The sequence below is a fragment of the Hemitrygon akajei genome, chromosome 2 (assembly GCF_048418815.1).
Source record: "Hemitrygon akajei chromosome 2, sHemAka1.3, whole genome shotgun sequence".
Classification (NCBI taxonomy): Eukaryota; Metazoa; Chordata; class Chondrichthyes; order Myliobatiformes; family Dasyatidae; genus Hemitrygon; species Hemitrygon akajei.
Window position 1 is genome coordinate 37,251,567 of NC_133125.1, and position 21,010 is coordinate 37,272,576.

General features: G+C 39.5%; 1 protein-coding gene across 3 annotated transcripts in view; it reads right to left on the bottom strand.

The window, feature by feature from the left end:
- The window catches only part of LOC140740827 (guanine nucleotide-binding protein G(q) subunit alpha-like), a 204,873-nt gene extending 190,283 nt beyond the window's left edge, over window positions 1-14,590 (bottom strand). Inside the window, exon 1 of one of the 3 annotated variants that reach the window (XM_073070386.1) lies at window positions 14,571-14,590. Coding sequence is in view for 2 of the 3 variants with exons in the window: in XM_073070368.1 (XP_072926469.1) it covers window positions 6,919-7,054 (136 nt within the window). In the remaining variant the exon portion in view is untranslated. Of the gene's footprint in view, window positions 1-6,918; window positions 7,786-14,570 lie in introns of those variants that run through there. The other 2 variants (XM_073070368.1, XM_073070376.1) reach the window with 2 other exon arrangements.
- Between the last annotated feature and the right edge of the window lie 6,420 nt (window positions 14,591-21,010).

A 21,010-nucleotide genomic window follows, 5' to 3' on the forward strand; every position in this document is an offset into this window, starting at 1 on the left:
CTCTTCTCACTGCTACAATCAGAGAGGAGTTACAGGAGCCTGAAGACATATACTTAATGTTTTAGGAACAGCTTATTCGCCCCCCCCCCCCCCCCGCACCATCAGATTTCAGAATGGGCAATGAACCCATGAACACAACCTCACTATTTTTCCTCTCTTTTTGCACTTACTTAAGTTTTATCTATTATATATTTCTTCTTATAATTTACAGTATGCTTTGCACTGTACTACTGCTGAAAAACAACAAATTACATATGTCAGTGATAATAAACTTGATTCGGATTCTACTCGTTTCATATTTCACCCACAAACTCAGTGTTGTGCATCAAACTTCCAACTCCCCAAAACTCCAATAATAATTTCCACCACTGCTGCATCCTTCAGCTTCACTGTCGTCATATACAATATGCTCATTATCATTGTCAACTGCTCATTACAACCAAACCCATTTAATTGACTGCCACTAACTGACATCTTACAATTCCATACAATTAAACTATTCACTCCATTTTCCCTTGATGCTAATCCTATGATAAAATTACTTTGAACATGAAGCACACTGTTTAAGAAAACCATGTTGGTTGTGTTGGCATATTTCTATTAACCAAACAGACATTTTGTCATTGCTCTCATGGCCTTCCAAGATTTAAGAAGAAGGTAAATGAAAAAAATAACATACTGCTATTAAAATGGTATCTGTCTGTTTGTAATCAAGAGATGTTGCTCTAAAATGGTGTAACTGGGTCAAAAGGGTTTTTATTTACAACACAGTAGCCAAATAGTTCCTTGGTAGATAAGTATTCCTTTTCTTTATAAAAATAAATGAGCACTAATGAAGATGAGGGAAGAACACAGTAGGTCAATTCCTAAAGTAGAATTTTCTGAATCAGAAACCACTTTGAACCAACCATTATGTATAAACTTCGATAACAAATAAATAGTTCAGTGTGCAGACTCGAGACGGCAGACACTGGAATCTGGAGCAACAAACAATCTGCTGAAGGAACTTACCAGATCAAGCAGCATACACGGGGAGAAAAGAGACTGTCAACACTTTGAAAAATGATATAGTGGTTTCCCAGCATAAATGACGAATAAATTCTTCTACGGCTTCCAGCCGGGCACAAATGTTGATTATAACCGACATTTTGATGACAAACTCTGCCATCTTCATCAGGGATAATGCCTAGGGATGTCTTGTATGATGGTATGTATACCCCTGGTAATCCATCCCTCTGATTGGATGAGGACTAACCAATCAAGTTTCTGCTCTCCCACTTTGTTTACTATTGAATTACAGTTCTTACTTAGAGCAAGACCTTCGCCTTTGTTAAAATTCTTTTCCTTGAGTTTTACTTCAATGGCTTCCTTTACAGATGGTCCCAAAAGTCAACGGCATGGCACAGTAGTGTTCTGCTACCGCCAATTTCTCCAGATAACCCAAATGGATACATCAGCTGTGTGCATTCACAAAGGCCATAGGATTGACTTCAATGGCACAAAACTACTGTGTCGTGCCAAAGGCTTTTGGGACCACCTGGTAAAGGAAGCCATTGAAATAAAACTAGAGGAAAAGATTTTTAACAAAGACGAAGGTCTTGCTAGAAGAAAGAACTGGAATTTGATTGTAAGCAATGTGGGAGAGTGGAAACCTGATATGATGAGGACTAAACAATCAGGAGGGTCAAACTATGGGGATATAAATATCACTCGACTAGACATGCCCAGGCATCATCCCTGATGAAGATGGCAGAGTTTATCATTGAAACGTCAGTTATAATCGGTTCTTGTACCTAGCTGGAAGTCTGAAAAGAGTTTATTTGTCAACACTTTGGGTCAAAACCTCACATTAAGGCTGAGATTAGAGGATTAGCAAGTACAGAGAGGGGGAATAGTGAGATTTGGCCAACTGGTGATTGGTGGACCAGGGAATTGTGAAGGATGCCAGACAAATTGAGACAGGTAAGGGAGTGGGATAATGTTGGAGTTGGGAGACAGAAGAAGGTGGATGAAAAAGTGGATGCAGACAAAAATAGATGGAGCCAGTTGGGGGGAAAAGAGGGTGAAGGTGGATACAGTCAGGACGATAATAACCAAGAATACAAAGGCTACCAGTAATGGAACCTAAGAGGTAAAGGAGGTTATAATGGAACCTATTAGGAGAGAGATAAAGGGCAGATGAGGGAAGAGATCCGATGTGTGAAATGTTTGAGTAGCAGGTGGATTGAATCCAGTTGTTTCAGGGAATTGGAAGGGAGTGAAGGTGGGAAGAAAGCCCAGGGAGCAAAACTTACATGAAATTGACAAGTTTGATGTTCATACCCATGGGCTGTAGCCTTCCCAAGAGCAATACAAGGAATTGTTCCACTAGATCATGGGTTCCCAACCTAGGGTCCATGACATAAAAAAGATTGGGAACCCCTGCTCTAGATGGTATTATGATTCACTATGTTTACCATATAATGCAGCCTGCATTAATTTCATTTATCAGTACATTTTGAACCCTATTATAGTGCTGCACTGAAGCTGTTTTGAGTGTGATGATGAGACACGGGAGAAGACAGTTGTGAAGAAAGAAAGGAAAGGGCAACAAAAATTAAAAGGTCAGCCTGCCAATCACAAGCACAGATGCCTTCTGGGAGGGGCAAGAGGAGTGAAAAACCTAGGCAAATATAAAATATACTTACGGTACATATTCAAAATAAATAGCTTGTCATCTATGAAGCTTAACTATAGCTGGGATGAACGATTTCTGCATAGTGTTAAAGCCACAAGAGTTAGATCATTCCTAGAACCAGATCATGTTCAGACCTCCTGGCCAATTGTTCAAAATTTCCACGTGGAACTTAGTTATATGGTGGCTGTTTCAGCCAGAGAATGGACATAATAACTGCAACAGCAGAAAATAAAACTTCAACCAAACTAAAAAATGAAAAGTGTGAATTTAAATGGAAAAAAACAGAACAAAATCTGTTACAAATGCATTTTTTGCTAAACCTTACCTTAGTATAACTGAAACCCACTGCCTCCGGGTCAAAAAGATACAAGCACCATTGCAAAATCAAAAATATTAAGGCTGATATCTTAGTGCAGTACTGGTGGGGTACAGCATTATCTCAAGAACTATCTTTCAAACAAGACTCAATCCATTTACTGTTGCGATGTAAAAAAAATTCCCAGGAGTTAAATAATTTTGCAATATCTGACCAATTTTATTCCTTCACAAATACCACAAAACAACTTTTATTTATTACTTTTGGACAAATTTTGTTATGTGTAACTTGGCAACCATGTTTACACACACAATGGCAGAACATCACAAAATAACTGAATTAATGTAGAGAGTTTTGTGGTGTGCAGAATAACAGAATGAAGCTAGTAGTCAAATTATTTCTTTCACTGATTGCATTTACTCTTACACTTTAAGTTATCCTGTATGCAAGGATAATACTTACTTCACTACATTAATGTGATCAACCCTTGGCAAAGAGGTAAAATTTTTCATCAGATTGCCAATGTTACCTCTATTATTTGGTATGTGCATTTCAATCACAGCAAAAAAAAACTCTAGTCGACACAATTAAATTCAGTATTCCCAATCTCATAACTGGATCAAGTTCATAGATGCATACTAAAAGTAAAATGTAAGGCAGAAGTTCATTTTTAAATTAGCAGCTGAAGAGATGCCACCAATATGCCTATAACTGCCAAAAAGTCTATTTACCAGACATTAATTATGAAAACATTCACATACTAGCAAAAAGAAAGTCTTAAAACTGCAAGATATTAAAAAAATGCTCATGGTTTTTCGGTGATGTCACAAGTTTCCCATGATAAAATTAGTTTTCTAATTATCTAATAACCTTGTACACAGTTATCATTATAAATTACAGAATCTACCCTGTAGCTCTGTCTGTATTTTCTTCAGATTCACCTCTAATGTTAAAATTTGTACCACCATCAGCATAGTAGGTTTAAGTAACAGTTCCAAACAGAAAGCCAGATGGTTCAACTACTCAGTATTCTCTTGGTACTTCTAATAACTCCAAATCCCAATTGAACAAGAACTTATTTAATTTCTTCTTCAAAGTCCCATACCGAAAATCTGTCCCACATTCTCACCACCTATTTTAGCAACTGCAATTGCTCCAGCTCCCATTTTCGTTATCATTATTATTAAATTTAACTCCAAATGCATGAAGTCTGTCATTTCACATTCTTATATTTTTAAACATTTTATTTCCATTTTTCCTTGCAATGCAAAGTTACAACATAGTCAATCGCATCTTAGATGCCATTTAAATCTGATGGTCAAAGCGTAGCTTTCTCAATATCTCCCCAGTTCCAAACAGAATTACTAAATTGCAAGCAGTATTACAGATGTAGTCTTACCAAAATCAAAGGCATTTTAAAATGCCTTGTCAGTATTAGTTATTAGTAGGCTCAGAACTATTACTCGTTACTAAATCAGAATATTGAGGGCTCAGGTCCTGTTCTGAATCGCTCTGGATATATCTGTACAGTTGAATTGAAGGAATTGGCTTTCATTTGCAACATTAAATTAAGATCCCATCAACGGACACAATAAACCTCTTAAAAACAACTTTCCCTTTTAGCTGGAGCATTATTTATTCCTCAGTAACGCCATTAACGCCTTGCTGTTAATGGGACATTTTGGCAATGCGGTCACTACCACTTCCCACTTTAAAACAATCATCTTTAAAAGCATTTATCCAGCTCAGAAACAGTTTGAGACATCTTTTTGATAGGCAATACTACAAGTGCAAGGTAATTCTGCAGTTCTTATACCTTATGCAATTTTCTGTGCTGTTCACCATTCTTTATTTAAATAACCACTGCTCATACGGCTGACAGCCACTTAAAAAAAATTAAAATAATTCTAAAACTTCAAACATTTTATTCCTCTTTTCTTATATATTGCCTGATCTGCTGAGTGTTCCCAGCAGTTTATTATTATTATTTTACCACATTATTAATGGTGATAAAATATACTTAATATACCAACAATATACTCTGACTTACTGGATGCTGCAGCACCCTTAAACAGACTTTAAATTTGTCAATCTGTACCTTAGAACATTTGCATTGAGAGAAACAAACAGCAAGAACCATGACCCAGGATCATCATTGTGGTGCCTCAGTGTAATCTTTAATTGGATGAAAGAACTCCTGCTTTTACCTTCTCACCCAAAACTGCTGTAACTAATGATTATTCTTGCATTAAATTCTATTTTAAGCTTTATTTGTGGTGAAATGATGTAATTTCTATGATATAAATTAGATCCATTTACAAGTCAACCTTTAAAAAGAAAGTTAATCTGAAAGTACAGGAAAACACTCAGGATGTCAAGCAAATTGTCCCAAAAACAAGATTAGATGTGTCATTTCTAGTAGCTCATGCATATACAGATAATTTTATTAATCAATGCATTGGGTTAGGAGTTTAAAAATAATGGTAATTGTATCTTGGTGTTCAAACTTTTCACTGGTTAATATTTCTCTAAATATATACTTACAGTATTATTTTATGCTGATTATATTGCATAGACGATAATCAAGAGCTCAAACAGGAAAGTAGAGTTTAACCTGTCTCAAGCAATAAATGTACTTTAATATTCTACTTAACAACTTACATCCATATAAATGCCTAGAATGACAAATAACTGCAGTCCTATCAATGAATTTAAATGGCAGAGGCATAAATATTCTTGTTTCTTGGTGCTCACAGATGAATTCCTGCCAGATGGTGAGAAACCAGTTCCAATACAAAGAAAACAATATTACTGAATACAACTCAATCGGGAACACCAAATATATTTGTCATCTGAAATTATATGCTTTCTAAAGTATTAACCTTTCTCTAACCGTTCTACCCTGAAAGTGAAGCTCTCTAATAAACTCAGAGTATTTTCCCTCATTGATAATTTTTACTATTTGTACAACAGGATCAATCTCTGCGATTGCTGTGATTAGGTAATCCACTTAATTATGTAATCCGAAGTAATAGCATTGCTCATTATATCTCTCGCTAGCTTTCCCTGGTTGCAGCCAGTGGCACTTGATACAGTTAAGTATTTTTCCACTTTTGACAGAAAAAGGCACTACATTATTAGGCCTTATTCAGAAATCTAAAAATAACCTACCTACAAACAAATGCACAATTCATCGGTGAATGACAACTTGTAACATCTTTGGGATGTTCAGCAACATCAGTCACCCAGTGCCACAGACCTCTGTATTTGTAAGCATACCATGCACGTTTCAAAATCATCAACCATTTTTTCCAAAGAAGCTAATATGTCAAAGACGCCAGTTACACAGGACGAAAACACATTTATCTTGTATTTAACTGTGTAATCGTGATGAAAATGTACTACAAGGCTCTACTGAGACTAGCATCGTGAAAGACTGTTCTCGATCGCTAAAATTGATCAACACGTTCACAATACTGTGACACTACAAAATGCCTTCATTCAAAGGATTCTGATAACCGCTTTACAGTAGATATGTTACAGCAAAATGTTAATTTTGATTACTACAAGCAGATATCCCAATTATCAATGATCAAGAACTCTTAATTCCCATATTCCTTATTTTGGGTATAGAAATCAGAAATGAAAACAGTGGTGGCAAAATCGGCATCACAACAATTTCCACTGCATCAAAAGTTAATGCATAAACACGAAATGAATTATTAGGTCACAACCCGCAAACCAATACATAGACCCAACGGCTGAGTGAAAGCGGACACACAGTTTGTTACGATCCCGCGGTGTGGCGCGAGTGGGGTCTCTGGCCAAGGGTGGTCTTTTAAATTAAAATGTAAACTATTTGCAATTTTTTTTTAAATGTATAGTGCATTAACCCCACCCCCTCTGCTCCCTCTCCAAGACTCACCAAGTAGCAGCAGTTTGAGTTCCCTGCGCGCATCCCGCTTGTCTCTCCGCAGCTGTCTCTCGATCTCTGCGTTGATCCTTTTCGCTTCTTTCGCCTCTTCGCTTAGGCAGCACGCCATGATGGAGTCGAGAGTCATGTAGCCGGCTTTTTTGTGTGTCTGTGCGTATGTGTGTGTGTGTGCGTGTGTATATGTGTGTGTCTGTGTCTGCCTGTAGTGAGGGTGTCCTCCTCAATATTTCTCAACCTTACTAAACATGGAGAATATGTGGGGCGCTTTAAAATGGGGGTTGCAGAAGGAATAATCAAGCTGTTAAATTTAACACCAACTACCAGAAACGCTGAAGCTGATTGTTTTTAAAATCGGGAGCTGGGGATATCCGATCTCTCCCTCTCTCTCTCCTTACGCTATGAAGGATTATAAATCTATCCTGCGGCAACCCTCTTCACTTCTTGCTTCTTCCAATGTGCAGGACACTTTCTTGCCGACTCCGTACCGCTGTCACTTTCTCTGCCGTCAGCTTCGTGGCGAGTTTCAGAAGCCGAGGAGGCGGCCTACAGTCGGGAAAGGAAGGAGAGAGAGAGAGAACTGCTGCTGCTTTCCGCCAGATCCACGGGCGTGGTAAACTAGAGAGAATATGGCGGACACTTTACTCCCTCCCTCTCAGGGACTGGGAATGCAGCTGCAAAAATCACTGCACGCACCTGAGGGAAAATACTAAAAAAAATACAGTCAGATATAGCTGAACACCACTATAACACTGTATCTCTTTATCCGCATTATTTTTATTCTCAAATAGGCGTATAGAATAGTTTCCCATTTGTCCAATTTACACATACACTTTAGTCTTGATAGCCTTGTCCCTGATGAAGCCGTACTGGGTCTCTTGCATAAAATGACGCTGTGATTCGAAAGGGACTGAGAGGGAGGTGTAAGGTTTTATGACTAACAGCATACTTTAAAGTGAACTGTGTGCAATAAAGGGTAAAAATAACAAACTTGGAAAAGTAGGAAATGTGCCAGTTTTTCCGCCTTTATTTTCCTGAGGTACAATTTTAAAGGCAGCATTTAATGCTACAGTTGTAAAGTCAATTGTAACTATCCTCGCGATATTGCGATATCAATTTCAGATAGGATGAACAATTTCAAATTGGTCTATCTATTAACATAACATGAGCGGAGCAATAAGACGACCTTGCTTAATATATTTCAGATTCATCCTGAAATACCATAGACTCACGCAGAATTGCCAAGCTGATTGTGTTTTGATCCTATTCTTCAAATTTTCAGGTCTCCTTTGAAAAAGTGTCTGGAATCTTCTACATCCACTTGAATAGTCAAGTTAGAATGCCTTTTAATATCCTATCTAATGAGAATACTCTGGCAGTTTAGATTTCCTTGTGTCTGTGCACTTAATATCACCCCAGCTCAAGACCTCAAAAATAGATCCTTCTGTCTCCAGATATGAACTATTCAATGGAGAAGAGCACCAGGAATCATCTCAGTTTGCTGAATTTTCATAATTCTCTTGCTTCATAAACATTTGAGTGAAGAAATTTCTCCAAATCTGAGTCCCAAAAGAAAAGCTGATCCCTCTTCTGAGCCTATAATAAACCTTGGATAATCTACCATGTTCAGGACTTTGGCAGTGCCAGACTGCCAGATTTTCCAGATTATTAACCGAATGTTCTGTAAACTTAGATGTTATGCGCTATTATAACCTTTTTTTCCCCAGTGAACTTGGTAAATTTAAAGGAAGTACAGGAAATGGGGTTGTGGTGCATTTGAAGAGTGTAGGGGGAAACTGGGACCTTGGTTGATCTGAAAGATATGTGGGAACCAAGGCTCCTGTGAGCTGAAGGGGCACAGATAAGTATCACCTTGAAGCCATATACCAAAACATCAGGATTTCTGAGTAGATAGTGGATTATTGAGTTGTATTGTCTAAACTCTGCCATCTCAAGCACGCTCTATACTTCCACCCCATGCAATCGAAGGACCCTCCAGGTGCAACCTCTTCCCGTCATCCACCAAATTGTAGTCATTTAGCATTTTATGATTCATGTTTCACTGCAGTGCAATAGCACGAATTGTTGTTGCACGCATTGTTTGTCTGGAACAACTTGGAGCAACTAGGGATGTTTCTGTGCATATAGTTTTGCACAACATTCTAGAAGTTGCGAGCAGTGATCAAGTAAGCCTTCAGACTGCACCGTTTATAGGCTCTTCCAGTGCAGTCAAGTTGAAATGCTGGGGATGTTTAACATTTTATTAATTGGCCCCATTGTAAAATAGTAATTTCCTGACAAAACAATTTCAAAATATATGATTTTAATTGTTTTTACCTTTTTAAAAATGTTTAATGGCACTGTATTTTCAATTCTACTTTGGATATTTATGTCTGATCTATATCACTCAGTGCAGTGTTTAAGAAGTTAACCAAAATTTAACTATGTATCCTGACATTGAACATTCCTTAATGTAATTAACTGCTTAGCCACCTTAATGATGTCTTAGCTGTTGCATGTCAAAGATTTTGACAAATTCAAGATAGTTTAATGTCATTTCCTGTACCCAAGAGAATGAAGTAATTGTTACTCCCAAGCCGATGCAGCACAAAACAAGTCAGAAAATGAGTAGTCTGGTGCCAGTGATACATTGGACAGTTTTGACTATAGGTTGAAGAGCCTTCTTGTTCACTGCAGTGGGGTTTGCATAACAAGCAGCAAAACTGTAAAGGATAAGTACTCACCACTGATCTTTATGGGAGCTTTTTTTACATGTCTTTGGGAAAAGTTATTATTTGTCTACTGGCAAACAAGAGAAAATCTGCAGATGCTGGAAATCTGAGTAACACACACAAACCACTGGAGGAACTCAGCAGGGCAGGCAGAATCTCTGGAAAAAAGTACAGTCGACGTTTCAGGCCGAAACCCTTCGTCAGGACCCTTTTGGGTCTTTTGAAAGCCAGGACTAATGAACCCCATCTGGCTGAATCTACTGATTTTAAGGCACCAGTAACCTGTCTTTGCTCCTTCTTCTGTCAGTAGGAATGGGCTTCGTTGCTAAGCCATATGTGAAGGCCAGGAGCTGGACTTGGTTGTCGGTGGCTATTTGAGGTGCACACCATTAGGAACATTTAATAGGTAGTGGGAGCTTATCCCCATTACCACCTCCAGCTATAACAACCTTAAATGTAAATAAATATCAATAAATAACATGAAATAACAAGGTATAGAGTCCTTAAGGTGAGGCCATTGGTTGTGTGAAAACCAGAAATAGAATGAGTGTAGTTACCCACTTTTGTTCAAGAGCCCAAGGGTTGAAGGTTAGTAACTGTTCTTGAACTTGGTGGTGCGAGCTCTGAGGCTCTTGTATCTTCTATATGATGGCAGCAGTGAGAAAAGAACATGGCCTGGGTAGTGAGGATCTTTGATGATGGATGCTGCTTCTCTACAGCAATGTTTCATGTAGATGTGTTCAACAGTTGGGAGAGCTTTACTCATGATGTACTGGGCTGAATCCATTACCTTTTGTAGGATTTTCCACTCAAAGGCATCGGTATTCCCATACCAGACCATAACGCAGCCAGTCAGCACACTTTCCACTACAAATCTATAGAAGTTTGCTAAGGTTTTTGATAACATGCCAAATCTCCACAGACTTCTGAGGAAGTAGAGGTGCTGTTGTGCTTTCTTTGCAATTATATTTATATGATGGGTCCAGGTCAGGTCCTCTGAGATAGTGACATCCAAGAAATTAAAGTTACTGACCCTCTCCACCTTGATTACTAACTCATGGACCTCTGCTTTCCCTCTCCAGAAGTCTACAATCAGTTCCTTGGTCTTGTTGACATTGAACAAGAGGTCGGTGTTATTATACTACTTAGCCAAATTTCCAGTCTCCCTCCTATGTGCTGATTCATCACCACATTTAATACAGCCCACAACAGTGGTGTTGTCAGCAAACTTGTATATGGTGTCGGAGCCGTACTTAGCCACACAGTCACAGGTGTAAAGCGAGTAGAGCAGGGAGATAAGCACACATCCCTCTGGTGCTCCTATGCTGATAGAGATTGTGGAGGTGATGATTTTGCCAATCTGAACTGACTGGGGTTTGAAAGTGAGGAAATCCAGGATCCAATTGTACAAAGAGGGTCTTGGGATGTACTGATTAGTTTTGAGGGGATGATGGTATTAAATGCTGAGCTATGATCAATAAAGAGTATCCTGATAAAGAGTATCTTTGCCGTCCAGGTGTTCCAGGGTTGTGTGAAGAACCAATGAGATGACATCTGCTGTAGACCTGTTGCTTCGGTAGGCGAATTGGAGCGGATCCAAGTCACCACTCAGATAGGAGCTGCTATGCTTCAACACCAGCCTCTCAAAACATTTCATCACTGTGGATGTAAGTGCAACTGGGCGATAGTCATTGAGGCAGGTTACCATGCTCTTCTTGGGCACTGGTATGATTGAAGTCTGCTTGAAGCAGGTGGGTACCACACACTGCTGGAGTGAGAAGTTAAAGATATCTGTGAACACAGCAGCCAGTTGAGCAGCACAAGTCTTCAGTATTCGGCCAGCTACTTCATCTGGATTGGATGCATCTTCAGATACTGAGACCAAAGGATCATTGGGAGACTTGGGTGGTGCAATGATTCCTCCCTGTTTGGTAGTCAAAGCAAGCGTAGAAGACATTGAGTTCAATTGGAAGTGAAGCTCTGCTGTCTCCTATGTTGCTAGATTTAACTTTGGAGGAGGTTATGGTATTCAGACCCCACCACAGCTGTCGAGCATCCCTCTGATTCCAATCTAGTCCGGAATCTCCACTTTGCTAGTGAAATAGCTTTCTGGAGATCATACCTACATTCTTGATCTCCAGACTTGAATGCCTCTGATCTGGCTCTCAGCAAATTCCAGATTTCATGGTTCATCCAGGGCTTCTGATCCAGGTAAATCCTGAATGATTTTGTGGGGACACACTCATCTACAGCTGTTTTAATAAAGTCTTTTACAACCCTGCTGTAGTCGTTCAGGTCCTCAAATGAGTTCTTGAACACAGCCCCGTCCACTGACTCAAGGCATCCTGTAACCATTCCTCTGTCTCCTGTGACCACATCTTAGTTGTCCTGCCATGCTTTAAGCCTGCGTAGAAATTCCTTGCTCTGAAATCACTAAAATCACTCCCTCAAAAGTATTACCTCTTCCTCGTGAGAAAACCAAAACTATATATTGTGTTTCAGGGGAGATCTCTCTAAAGCTCTACATAATTTCAGTGATACTTTTCTGATTAAAAATTCATACATCTGTAGAAGTGCAATAGAGTGGTAGAACATACTAATTCTATTTCAATGCCATTGATTTCAGTGCACAATCTCTATAAATTGGACACTAACCAGAAACTTTATCCTTATATTCATTTTCAATTGCAATAGAAATATTATTTGATCACAAAATCATTTATTGTAATTGTGTGTTAAATTCTTGTTGCTTTCTCCAAAATCAATCAAGTTACGTGCAAAAGCAAGAAGCAACTTCATTGCAGTTCTCAATGTACAAGGAGAAAGCATAAGGAAGGGGCCTGAATAAGACTGAAACAGACTGTTCCACATACACTTCAAAGAGATAAGCATGGACAGCGTAGTGCATATTACTGCAGTGCAGATTAGCGAGAGCATTACCATCCCTACAATTTAAGCTGCATTGAGATGAGAACGCTGGTGATCTTGAAAGGATGCATGAATATTGTAGTAGCAGTAGATACTATTGTGTACACCTTCAATTGTTCAGGATTCTGGTTATAAAGGGTTGGCAGTTCATGAATCTGTGAATGACCATACACTCAGTGGCCATGTTTTAGGTACACCTATGCACCAGCTCGTTAATGTAAATACTAATCGGCTGATCATGTGGCAGCAAGTCAATGTATAAAAGCAAGCAGACATGGTCAAGAAGTCCAGTTGTTCAGACGAAACATCAGAATGGGACAGAAATATGATTGACTTTCACTGTGGAATGACTGCTGGTGCCAGATGGGGTGGTTTGAGTGTCTCAGAAACTGCTGATCTCTTGGGATTTTTATGCACAACAGTCTCTAGAGTTTACAGAGAATGGTGCAAAAAGCAAACAACATTCAGTAAGTGATAGTTCTGTGGGTGAAAACATCCTGTTGATGAGAGAGGTCAGAGGAGAGTGGCCAGGCTGGTTCAAGCTGACAGGAAGGAGACAGTAACTGAAATAACTACACATTACAACAGTAGTATGCAGAAGAGCATCTCTGAAAACTCAACACATTGAACCTTAAAGTGGAAGGGCAGCAGCTACAGAAGACCATCAACATGTACTCAGTTGCCACTTTATTAGATACAGGGTGTACCTAATAAAGTGGTCTCTGTGTGTATTTGGGAGTTGTGGCATATGTTTGAACTATGATGCTGTTTATCCTGACCTTGACCATACCGGAGAGGACCATGCTCAGACCATATTCTAGGGACATAACCTTCCTTGTTATCTGTATCTTCAAATCTGTCCCGAAGAGCTTTTTTAAGACCACGATTTTGCAGGTTATCTATCTAATGTCCAGGTTAGTGGCAGATCAACAGGAAGACTACTCGCAGATCTCTGTCACCATTTTTGTCAACAATGCAGACTGCACAATATCTTCCAACAATGACTGAGTCATTGTTCACGTCCCCTTTAAGAGAAGCAGCTATGACATTAATTAGCATGTTAATATCAGCTGGTGTGTGGGAGATGTGAAATTATCCTCTGAGAGTGTATGCACAGATGGAGATAAGATTGGCATCTTTTAAAATGTTTGAACCTCATTGAGTGTTGTGAATCTTTAGAATTCTCTAAAGGGCTGTGAAAGCTCAGTCATGAGTTCATTCAAAACAAAGGTCATAAGATTTCTGGATATTGAGGGATATTGGGATAGTATAGGATAATGACATTGCATAAAGGATGAACCATGATCTCAATGCTTGAATGGCCAAAAGGTCTCAAACTTTTTGCCTTTCTTATGTTCTTTGGATCAGGAGTATGCATCAATGTGTTCAGACAGCAATGGAACAAATTGATGTGGATCTCCCATGCAGTATTGCTTTAGTACTTATTTTCATCCAATTGTTCAAAAGTATTTCAATACAAAGACCAGAGTCCAATTTTAATTAAGACTGCGTTGTTAGGGTTTAAAACTCAAATTGGCTTGTTCTAATAATGATTACGTTCTTAATACAATAGAAGAAATATGTCCTTCATTTCATTTCCCCAATTTACAATAAATATACCCATCAATGTATAGAACGTAAAAGAAGATTAAGTAGAATGTTACTGAAAATACAATTGTCAAGATTAATGGATAAAATGGCATTATAAATTAATTTAATTTTCACTCTATTGATTCATACAGCACAGAAATAGGCCCTTAGATCAACCAAGTTCATGTCAACCATCAAGCACTTGCTCACATTAATCCTATATTTTTTTCCACATGTCCCTCAGATGCTACCTCAACACTGGGGGGAAATTTACAATGGCCAATTAATCTACCAATTTGCATGGTTTCAGAACATGGGAGGAAACCAGATCACCTAGTTATGTGCTGGTCCCAGAACATTTCCACTGAAAACACCAAGGAATTTAAAGTTACTCACCTCTCCACCTCTGATCCCCTAATGCCCTAATAAGGATTGGCTCATGGACCCCCACATTTCTTCATCCTTTAGTAAATAACCAGCTCTTTGATTTTGCTGAAGTTAAGTGAGAGGTTGTTGTTGTGGTACCATTCAAACAGATTTTCAATCTCCTCCGATATGACGAATCATCGCCACCTTTAACTCTGCCAACAGCTATGATGTCATCAGCAAATTTAAATATGCTTCAAAGCACACAGCCTTGTGGTACACCAGTACTAATGGTGATTGCAGAGGAGATGTTGCCAATCTGTAATGTCAAGGATCCAGTTGCACAAGGAGGTATTGAGCCCTTAGTGATTAGTTTTGAAGGGATAATAGGATTGAATGCCAAGCTGTAGTGAATGAAGAGCATCCTGATGTATGCATCTTCACTGCCCAGATGTTTCAGAGTTGAGTGAAGAGCCAGTGAAACGGCATCTGCTGTTGACCTGTTGTGACAGTAGGCAAAATGGAGCTTCTCAGGCAGGAGTTGATATGTTTCACCACCAATCTCTCAAAGCACTTCATCACAGTGGATGTAAGTGCTATTGGATGATAACACTGATATGATGTGGACTTGCTTCCACATTTGGAAGAAATGGGAGAAACCAACTGAGAAATTATTCAATGAGTGATCATGGAAAGTTATGTTAGATGCAGAATGTAAAATGGTTTGTCCTTCATTCATAAAGTAAGTCCTCAGGCTGCACTTCGAGAATGCAACCACAGACATGGAGAAAATAAAAAGCTTTGAATCTGGAAAATGTAAATTATAAAAGTGGTTGAAGGTCAATGGATTTGTGGATATAGATGGAAAGTGACTGGACAAGGAAAGAAAATACCAGAAAGAAATCAATGACGCAGAGCAATAACTAGATTAAACAAGAAGTCTACCATAAGAGTACCACTTGCGGCTCTTGGAAAGAGTAGAAGCAGGTTCAAAAGCACTGGGATGCTTAGAAACAATGTCACAAACTTCTTGTCAGAGGAAGCATTATGGGTGATTGCCTCAGTCAATTTTTTTCTCAACTGACAACAATGGGTTTATCTGGCAATAGCTAAATTGACCATTAGAGATTTAACAGAAACGGTATTTAGAAAATACTTCAAATGTTTCCTACTCTATGTTAACTTGAGATAATTACTACGTTGAATACCCTAGTATTCAGAAGCTAGATCAACAAGAGAACAACAAGATAATATATATATAGCTCCATAAAGAAGAACATTATCACTATGACAACTCCTCTTTTTGCTCCATTTCAGAGGTTTGGAGGCGGTTCTCTGTGCACTCAAAGCTTCATAGTGCTACCTTATTCAATTTTGTTATTCTATATTTGTGATTCTTGAGAAGCGTATGTATTTTTAGCATAAACATTATCAATGTAATTCATGTTCTCATACATAAATATGAAAGGACTAAAAAGTGCATTAATCCTGACCTCATTTCAGAGACAATGAAGCATTATGAAGAAGAAGAAAGCCCTTAACTCTGAGTGGAGTCAATGGGATGCCATTGTGATGGGCTTTTTTTTTAGCAGGCGTTCTTATTTTACAAGGCCAAGTTGCTAGCTCAACGCTCAACCCAGCACAGATGGAAAGTGTGCAAGGGAACTGGCTGGATTCTAACTCGGGAGCCTTCGCTCCGAAGTCCAGCACTGATGCCACTACACCACCAGCCAGCTATTATGAAGGGTATTGATTAATTATACTGGAAAATTGGGTATCCACCATGTTATATTTTGTAACTCCAGAAATTAATTGAAAGAAAAACATGGGGAGACCAGAATAAACATGCACTCTCAGTTTCATTTTTACATTCGTACATGACGTGGAGGCATGATTACGAATGCTATTTCACAAACTTTTACATATTCTGTAACCCATAATGAATTATGTAAACAAAAAATGTTTAATCAAGCAATATATTTAAAATATTATTCAAATATTACTCAAATATTCAATAGACAACTCTGTTCCCTGCTTAGCTATAAACTTCAACTCAATATAGAATGCATCTCAACTTTTATTCATATGTATGTATGTATGGATACAATATACTATATAACGCAACTACTATATACAGACATCCACATCAAAATACATTTGAAATTGTCCTATTTAGGCCAAAAGGTTTAATCGCTGTGGAGGATTTCGTACCACAGAGGTACAATGTCTTTCCTAATGGGCGGACAGTGGGTGGGTGTGGCAGTGGGGTGGGGGGGGGTCACTCTGCTCAGAAGTAGAGATTTGTGGCTGTGAAACAAACTCATTTTCTGGGGTCTCCTCTGTGATGGTTGCAGGAGTTGACTCTGGTACTGCAGAAAGTGATTCTGACAGTTCTGGACAGCTTTTTTATCTAACAATTGACTCTGCTCTCCTCAACTGATCGATGTGTCATCACCAGATAACATCAGATGCAACCTCCACTGTGTAGGATATTGGTGCAGTTCTGTCCTTAATCTTTCTGTGCACCCACTTTTGATTACCTCGGTAGACCCTCAGCAAGACTACCTGTCCAGGAATAAAACATTGAACCTCCTTGTGTCAGAAGCTCTCAATTAGTCTCAGCTGTTTAACATGATAACTCCTTCTGAGATCGGGTTTGAGCAGATCTGAGCGTGGGCACAAGGGACGACACCGGAACAGCATAGCTGGTGAGTTGTTGCTTGTAGAGCATGCTGCTCTGCGATACACAAGCAAGAAACTAGCAAGCTTCCGATTCAGTGTCAGTGTAGTGTATTCTGCTGATACTGCTTGCAGTGTGTTCTTTGGACTCTGGGCAAACCTTCACACCAAGCCACTTAGAGTCAGAGTTACAGAAAAGGACAGCACAGAAACAGGCCCTTCAGCCCTTCTAATCCTTGCTGAACTATTTAAACTGCCTACTCTCATCAACCTGCACTGGGACCATAGATGGGAGGTGCATAGATCTCTCCCATCTATGCACCTATCCAAACTTCTGTTAAATGTTGAAATCGAGCTCACATGCACCACTTGTGCTAGCAGCTTGTTCCACACTCCCACAACTCTGTGAGTGAAGACATTTCCCTTCATGTTCCCCATAAACTTTTCACCTTTCACCCTTAATCTACCCAACCTCAGTGGAAAAAGCCTGCATGCATTACCCTATCTATACCCCTCATCATTTTGTATATTTCTATCAAATCTCCCCTCAATCCTCTACATTCCAAGAAATAAAGTCCTAACCTATTCAATCTTTCCTTATTACTCAGGTTCTCCAATCCCAGCAACATCCTTGTGAATTTTCTCCGTACTCTTTCAACCTTATTTACATATTTCCTATAGGTAGGTGACCAAAATTGCACACAATACTCCAAATTAGGCCTCACTAATGTCTTAAACAACTTCAAAATAACATCCCATCTCTGGTACTCAATACTTTGATCTGTGAAGGCTAATGTGGTAAAAGCTTTCTTTACTACCCTATGAACTATGTATTTGTACTCCCAGATCCCTTTGTTCTTCAGTACTCCTCAGAAGCCTGTCATTAATTGTGTAACACCTTGTGGTGAACTACATAAACCTGTCTGGACTGCTCCTGTGGCTCCTCCCACAGACCCCTGCTGACTGCTCCTGTGGCTCCTCCCACAGACCCCTGTATAAAGGCGATTGAGGCCTGAGCCCGGCCTCTAGGATCTCCAGGATGTAGTGTTATTCATTCTTCCAGTCAATAAAAGCCGATATCTCGCTTCTTACGTCTCAGAATGAGTTATTGATGGTGCATCACACCTCGCATTTGTCTGCATTAAATTCTATCAGCCATTTTCAGCCCAGGTCATTGATATACGTAGATAACAAACAACAATGGAGGTAGCACCAATCCCTGTGGCACTCCACTAGTCACAGACCTCCAGTCAGAGAGGCAACCATCTACCAACACTCTCTGACTTCCCCCACCAAGCCAATGTCTAACCCAATTTACCACCTCATATTGAATGCCATGCAACTGAACTTTCTTGACTAGCCTCTCATGTGGGGTCTTGTCTAATGTCCATGTAGACAACATCCACTGTCATGTCTTCATTAACTTTCCTGAGAACATCCTCAAAAATCTGTATAGGATTGGTTAGACACCACCTTCAATGCACAAAGCTATGCTGACTATCCCTAAGCAGTTCATGTCTATCCAAATACTCATATATCTGGTCCCTTTGAATATATAACCATATAACCTTCCAATAACTTTGTCACTACTAATGTCAGGCTCTCCAGCCTATAATTTCCAGGTTTATTTTATTTTTAGAGCCTTATAATTTGCTGGTTTATTTTTAGAGCCTTTGTAGCTGGGTGGTATGATGCTGATGTAATATTTAAGATTCAAAGAGTATATTAATTATACACCTTGAAATTTGTCTGCTTACAAGCAGCCACAAAGCAAGGAACCTGAATAAAACCAATCATTAAAAAAGAAAGATCAAAACCACTCTGCAGAGAAAGAAAACACAAATCACGCAAACGATAAAAACAATTCAAAAGCATTTCGAACCAGACTGAATCGTAGATCAGCTCCTGGAGCAGCCGGAATAGGCCCAAGCCTTGGTCCCTGTTCATTACACTAGTGGGGCAAAAACAAAGAGCAGCAGGATCAATTCACAACTTCAGCACCACGAAGAAATCAGCCCAACCTTCACTCTGTTCCTGGCACTCCGATTTTTCAGTCTATCTGTGCCAGCATTTAAATTGTTCAAGCTCTGGATAGTGCCCCAATCTAGGAGCCAGACTCCGGCACCACGGTACGCATGGACCACCCAGCCCAAAGCCATTCTTGATCTTACCAAATCAGCTTGGTGCTTGGAGCAATCCAACCTCACACCTGGGTTAGGTGGACAGGTATCAAAATTCTTTCACATCAACTCCAAATCATTCACTCCAACAATGACATGATACCAACTCTGCCTGTGCCCTGGCTCAAAGCCTTACAATGCCTCAGCATGGCTCATTCCCGAACTGGCCTCACCTCTGCCTGCCTCCTCACTGTCTGTGGTGATAGTTCACCACAATTTGCATCAGAAAATATGTTACAAGTAATGTTTTTAGTCAAATTTCTTGCCTTTCAATCTACCAGTAAGCTGTTGCATGCCTTTGGTAGCACCCCCTCAAACATATTCCGTTCTTTTTCAGGAAAGACCGAAACTGTTCCACAAAAAACTGTGCTCCATTGTCGCTAAGTGTTCTGGAATACCAGTCCTTGAGAAATGGCTTCTCAACACGTCAACTGTGTGCAAGGCTGTAGTGCAGGCTATTGGGAACACTTCTGGCCCCTTTATAGCTGCATCTACTACAACCAAGAAACTTGTGCTGAATCTTGCAAAATCCACATGAATTCTCTGCCAGGGCAGCATCGGCCATATGCAGCAACGGAGAGGTGCTGCTCTTGGCACGTTATGGATGTGCTGGCACTCTGAACAGTGCATGGCAATCTGTTAATTGATCCCAGACCACCAGACAAAGTTTCAAGCCAACATTTTTATTTTGATCATGCCTCAATGACCAGCATGTATCTCCTCCAGCACTTTAGCTCTCAGCTTGGATGGTACAACTCTTACTCCCCACAGAAGGCAACCCTATTGAATGCTATGTCATTTGGCACTGGTAAAATTGGGGGAACTGACATTCCACTTATTTTGGTTGACAACGTAGACCTGAAACAGGGTGGGTCTTTTCTGGTTTCCCTTTAGATCATCTCTGCCAAAATAGGGAAACTTTCAATTTCTGTCAGGGAGAATACATGAAGAGGAATGTCCTTTTTCGTAATTTTTTCAGGTTTTTCTTTTTTCAAGGGTAAACAAGATAATCCACCAGCATTTCCATGATTAGTTGTCCTCTTGAATTTAGTCTTGTACTCGTGTCCCACAAGAAACAAAGCCCATCGCTGCATTTGTGCTGCTGCTGTTGGTGGAATACCCTTCTTTGGATTGAAAATGGACGTCATTTCAATATGTGGACAGTCCAATGAGAGGAGGAGCCGGTGTTGGGTAATGAGCCTGGCCGGCAGACTGACTTCCTAGTAGGTGAGCAGTTTGGGAACAGTGACCACAACTCCTTAACTTTCAGGATAGCTATCAATAAGGATAGGTATGGTCCTTGTGGGAGAGTTTTAAATTGGCGTAGGGCAATTTATGAGAGCATTTTGCAGGAACTAGGAGTTCATTGTGAACACCTTTTTTCTGACATGCTGAGAGTGTTTGAAGATCAATTGAACAGAGTACAGAAGAAGTATGTTCCAGTTAGAAAAAAGGTCTGGATGGAAAGATAGGAGAACCTTGAATGTCCAGAGGAGTAATGAATTTAGTCAAGAAGGAAAAGGAAAAAATATGTAAGACTTCAGAAGTTAGGATCAAATGGAGCAACGAGGAGTATAAAATAAGCCAGAAAAAATAAAAGAAGCAAATTAG